This window comes from Podarcis vaucheri (assembly GCF_965113315.1).
Source record: "Podarcis vaucheri genome assembly, chromosome: W".
In the NCBI taxonomy this organism is placed as follows: domain Eukaryota; kingdom Metazoa; phylum Chordata; class Lepidosauria; order Squamata; family Lacertidae; genus Podarcis; species Podarcis vaucheri.
Window position 1 is genome coordinate 13,060,182 of NC_138757.1, and position 5,840 is coordinate 13,066,021.

The 5,840-nt window shown below is 52.0% G+C and overlaps 1 protein-coding gene across 1 annotated transcript; it reads left to right on the plus strand.

Moving 5' to 3' along the window:
• The first annotated feature begins 411 nt into the window (after positions 1-411).
• Positions 412-3,219, plus strand: LOC309523237 (uncharacterized protein). The gene is made up of 2 exons (XM_082207030.1): positions 412-1,902; positions 2,284-3,219. The coding sequence occupies exons 1-2, from the start codon at positions 1,344-1,346 to the stop codon at positions 2,856-2,858; spliced, it is 1,134 nt and encodes a 377-aa protein (XP_082063156.1). The 5' UTR covers positions 412-1,343; the 3' UTR covers positions 2,859-3,219.
• The last annotated feature ends 2,621 nt before the right edge of the window (positions 3,220-5,840 follow it).

Consider the following 5,840-nt stretch of genomic DNA (forward strand, 5'->3'; position numbering starts at 1 on the left):
TCGAAGGACTTCATCTATCCCCCCTGGGTATCGTTCCAAAGAAGACCCCGGGCGAATTCCGCATGATACACAACCTCTCTTATCCCAGAAGAGGCTCAGTCAATAACGCGATTCCTCAGGAGCTTTGCACGGTGAAATACGCCTCCTTCGACCAGGCGGTTAAGATGATCCGCAGATTTGGGCAAGGGGCACTTCTTGCCAAATGCGATATCGAGTCGGCGTTCCGCCTTTCACCTGTCCATCCAGACGACTTTCGCTGGTTGGCCTTCAGATTTGAGGGGGCGTATTTCATTGATAAAGCAATGCCTATGGGCTGCTCCGTAGCTTGCTCAGCCTTTGAGTCTTTCAGTACGTTTCTCAATTGGGCCTTACGCTTTAGGACGGTCTTCGGGCGTGTCGAATTACCTGGATGATTTTATTTTGGTGGCAGATAACAGGCAACGATGCTCCGCCCTCTTGGAGGCTTTCACAGCCCTGGCCGGGGAGCTGGGGGTGCCACTAGCCGCCGAAAAAACGGAGGGTCCAGCCACCTCCATGGTCTATCTGGGCATTGAGTTAGACACTGTGGCCCAGACGTCTAGGTTGCCCGAGAATAAACTCATCGCCCTGAAAGCACTGATACAACAGCTGCTGCCCCTAAGGAAGGTTACCCTAAGGCAAATCCAATCCCTGCTAGGCCACCTAAATTTCGCCTGTAGGGTAGTGGCACCGGGGCACTCCTTTTGCGGCCGCCTGGCCAGATTGGCTGCAGGTCTCAGGGCACCACAGCATAGGGTGCGCCTCTCCAAAGAAGTCAAGGCGGATCTCGGAGTTTGGTTACAATTCCTCGACAAGTACAACGGTATATCCTTGTGGCAGGATTCCATGGCACTCGACGCTGATTTCCAAGTTCAGTCAGATGCAGCAGGTTCATTAGGGTTTGGAGTTTATTTCAGGGGCCAGTGGTTTGCCCAAAAGTGGCCTGCAGACTGGCAGGGCCAGCCCATTACTCGGGACCTTACATTCTTGGAATTTTTCCCTATCGTGGTAGCAGTGCATCTTTGGGCAGAGCAGTTCCGCAATCATAGGGTTTGTTTCAACACGGATAACCAGGCAGTAGTAGCGGTTCTTTCTAGACAGTCTGCGCGCTCCACCAGGGTAGGAAACTTGTTACGGTCCTTCGTCCTCCTGTGTTTGGAACAGAATATATATTTTTCAGCCAAATTCGTGCCTGGCATTAATAATGATATCGCGGATGCTCTGTCTCATTTTCAGATGGAGCGCTTCCGCTCATTAGCACTGGATGTGGAACAATCATCAATGCCTTTCCCGGAGCATCTCTGGAGCCTTGGGAGCAGGAAGTGATGAAGGGAGTATTCGGTGCAGTTGCCCCTTCCACAATGAGATCATACAAGAAGACTTGGGCTGACTTTTTAAAGTTTCGCAGCAGAATGCCCAGCACAAGGCAGAATTCCATTCCCTCAACGAGGGAGGTCCTCCGCTACTTAACCCATCTGAAGGAGCTGGGCAGGGCACCGAAGACTCTCAATATTCAGTCCGCCGGGATTTCCTATTTTTGTAAAGCCTTTTTTGCCACCGACCCGTGCGCGGAATTTATCGTGCGTAAGACTTTAGAGGGTTGGCGCCGGCTACAGCCCCCCAGCTCTGACAAGAGGAGGCCCATAACGTATGATATTCTGACCCAGATACACAAAAAATTACGAGAAATATGCTGGTCAAAATATGAAGCTCACCTATTCTCTGCCACTTATTCCATAGCCTTCTTTGGTGCCCTGCGCATAGGTGAGGTAGTCTGCGAGGGAGGGGTTGCCCACTGCCAGAGGGGCATCCTCTTAAGTGATCTGACCCTATCAGGGACTGACCTAATAGTTCAAGTACAGAGCTCTAAGACGGACCAACAGGGTAGGGGGGTCCTCCTTCGGTTACCTGCCGCACAAGCTAGTGGTCCCTGTCCGGTTAGGGATACGAGGCGTTTCCTCTACTTAAGACCCAATAGCCCCGGCCCCTTGTTTATTCACCCAAATGGATCGCTCCTGGCCAGACATCAGTTTACGCGGGAGATGCGCATGGCGTTGGCAGCATGCGGACTGCCCACGGCTGAATTCGCGGCTCACTCCTTCCGGATCGGGGCAGCTACCACTGCAGTGCACCTTGGGCTCTCTGCAGAGAGGATAAAGGACTTAGGACGGTGGAAATCTAATGCATACAAGGCTTATGTGAGAAAGAATCTATGACTAGTGATGGTTCCCCTGACCTTGGTTTTTCTGTCTGTTTGCTTTTCAGAATACAAGAGGGTGCGCATTTGGTTGGTGGGCCACAGCATCATGCATTGGGCCAAGAATCGTGCCATGAGTACCGGGTTGGGACTAAACTTGAGCTTGCCTGCAAATGTGGAGCTGGCGTGGATAGCGCGAAGAGGGATGCGCTGGAGCGAATTCAAGCCAGCTGTGATGGCGAGAGCTGCTTCCGAGGGCCCACCTGATGCCCTGGTTATCCAGTTGGGGGGAAACGACCTGGCGTACCGCAAAGCTATTGACTTGAGATGGAACATTTTTGACGATTTTGCTGATCTGATGGCGGTTTACCCAAACATTACTATCTTGTGGTCCTCGTTGCTTGAGAGGAGGACATGGAGGGATTGTGTGAGCCCGGTTGGAATCAATAAAGCAAGAAAGGTCCTGGAGCGGGCTGTGGAGCGTAGAGTGGCGGCGCTGGGCGGGTGTGTCATCGGCCACCCTGGCATTCAGTACAGCAACGAGGCCCTCTACAGATGGGATGGCATGCATCTATCAGATGCTGGAAACGATATTTGGCTGGGGGACATCATAGCAGGGATTAGGAGTTGGTTACAGGTTTGAAGGTATTGGCGGTGAGCTTTGCTCGAGTGGCGGTTAGGCATTGGCAGGTGTTCATTGTTATGCAAATGAATGGGGGGAAGGAAGCGCCATCACCTTCCCCCAAGGAAAGGGTAGTCCGGTAGAGGACTCCGGGGGGCGTTGCCTTGTCCGAAACCTAGGGAGGTAAGGGCCTCCGGCACGCCCCCAAGCGGTGACACCCGTGGGATCCTAGTTGGCGTACTTCAACAGGACTCCCACGGCTTGTGGATAACCCTTCCCGGTCTCCATGCCGGGTAGTCGATAGGAGCCAATGCCTAAGGCCAATACCTTTCAATTTTGTAATCAATAAGGTTGTGGCCTTTTATGCCCATTAACCTTATATAATGTGCCCAGTGTCTTAATTTCACATGGGGGAGGGGACTTGCCACGCAAATTGCTCCACCGCTGGCACACTCCATTCCTCCTCTCCATGCCCTGGGGTGGCACCCGTAGTTGGCCATGAAGGGGCTCATTCCCGTGGACACGTGTTCAGCGTTGTTATACGCAAACTCAGCTAGCACCAATTTCTCTACCCAATTGTTCTGCCTCTCACTGACGTAACAGCGTAAGTACTGCTGCAATATTCCGTTCGCTCTTTCAGCCTGTCCGTTGGTTTCTGGGTGCCTTGCCATCGAGAAGCTCACCTCTACCTGCAGCAGGCTCATGAGTTTACGCCAGAACTGCGAGGTAAATTGTCTTCCTCGATCGGATACAACCCTCAATGGCGTCCCATGCAGCCTAAAAATGTGGTCCACAAACAGCCTGGCTGTCTCCTCTGCTGACACCGAATGGGAGCAGGCCACGAAGTGACACATTTTGGTCAGTAGATCGACCACCACCATTACTGCTGTCTTTCCCCTTGACTTGGGCAGATCTGTCATAAAATCAATGGACACCACCTCCCAGGGCCTCTCCGGTGTCGGTAAGGGTTCCAGTAACCCCGCTGGTATGGTTCTTTCCCCTTTGGCCCTCTGGCACCTGTCTCACCCTCGGACATATTCTCGTACATCCTCCCTTACCTTGGGCCACCAGAACTGTCTGGTGACTAGTAGCATGGTCTTATGCTGCCCAAAATGCCCGGCTTTGGGGTTGTCATGGAGCTGCCTAAGTATTTTGGCCCTCAATGTCTCTCCCGGAGCATACAGTGCCCCTTTGTAGTACAAGAGCCCTCCTTTTCCCTCAAAACCCCCATCTTCCCCTTTTCCATCTCTGAGCTCCCTGATTTTAGTCTGAGCAAACTCATTGTGTCTGGTGAGCCCAACCAGTTCTTGCTCCCCTACCAGTGCTCCCCCACATGACCATTGGTCTTCTGGGAACATGTGCCTGGCCACAGGTCGTCCTTCCCCTTCCATGTACTCAGGTTTCCTGGAAAGTGTGTCCACCCTCACATTTTCCCTCCCAGGAGCATATTGTATCTCAAAGTGATACTGAGAGAACGTCTGCGACCACCGGACCTGTCTCTGGTTGAGCACGAGCACTGTTCGCCAGTATTCCAGGTTCTTGTGGTCTGTCCGGACCTGAATCTGGTGCTGCGCCCCATTCAAAAAGTGCCTCCACTGCCTAAAGGCCACATAAATGGCCAGCAATTCTTTGTCATAAACAGTGTAATTTTGCTCTGTGTGCTGGTCCCGGGGGGTTACCGTGCAGCGTGGTCTGAGTCCAGTCCAAGGTCAAAGGTGTGGTATGGAGGCTGTCCGTCAAGGCTGAAGCGGGGTCCAAGGCAAGGAGTCGGGTGTGGTCAGGAACTCTGGCAGAAGAGCAGGACAAGGTGCTGGCAGGATCAGGTTACCAACAATGTTGCTCCCGCAACTTGGGACTGGGACTGGCCGGCTTTTATCTGCCCCGAGGCATAGGGCGGTCCCAGTCCACAGGTGTCTCGCCTCTCCTGGCCTGGAGGCGAACACTCCTCCTGCAAGAACTTAGTTCCCTCTGCCTCTCTGCCCTGAGCCTCTGCAGCAGAGGAGAGGCTGGAGGGTTACTGGACCCAGAGGCAACCTCACCTTCTCCTGACGGGGCTGAGAGTGGAGCACCTGCAGGCAATGGGTCCTCGATCACCTCTGGAGCCAGAGCAAATTCAGCTGGTGTCTGCTCCTGAGGATCCGGCACAGGTGAGGGCCCTTCAGGTTCAAGCCCCAGTCCCGGCTCAGCTGGTGCTGGAGACAGGGACTCCTGTGCAGGCTGGGATTCCTCCAGTTCAGCCTCTGAATCCGATTCCCAGGCCATCACACTCTGACTTGCTCAGTTTCCTGGAGAAAAATGCACAAGGCCTCCAGTCCTCCCCTGGTCATTGTTGCAACAATACTGCTCCGGTGGCACAGTCTGAAGCGTCAGTCTCCACTCTCAGTGGCTTCCCAGGATCCACGTGCAGGAGCTGCTCCACAGAGGTGAAGGCCTTTTTTAACCTTTCTTTTTTCTTTTTTTAAGATAATTTTTATTAAATTTCCATTTAACAAACCAATCATATCACATTAATTCCAAATTATATCAATACACAATAAATTCCAAATATTTAGCCGAGTTTTAAATTTTTGTTGGGGGTACCCATGCTTTGAGTTCAGAAAGAGTCCAATCATCTCATATTTCTGCTGCTTTGATGTTCACAAGTCCCATCTTCCCATCTCTTTGTTGTTATCCTTTTTCTTCTTAACAACCTCCGAGTATTTCCACAGGCAAGTTGAATCAAACATTATTTATGTTTCTGTGTGAACTTTGTAATGCTCTCCCGTAATTCGTCTCACGCTGATCCAAAAGTCTTATTCCAGCCGCCGATGAAATACAGTCTTAGCTTCTGCTCCTTAATTTTCCCAGACCAGTTGCACCATAAATCAATCTTTCCAGGGGAGTTTTGCCCATTCATATCTATAATCCACACATGAAAGCAAAACGATGGCTCTACTCCCCCTTTGACTGTAAATCTCGCAACAAAGTCTGTCTCATAATGGCGGATCCCCGTAGTAACTGCGC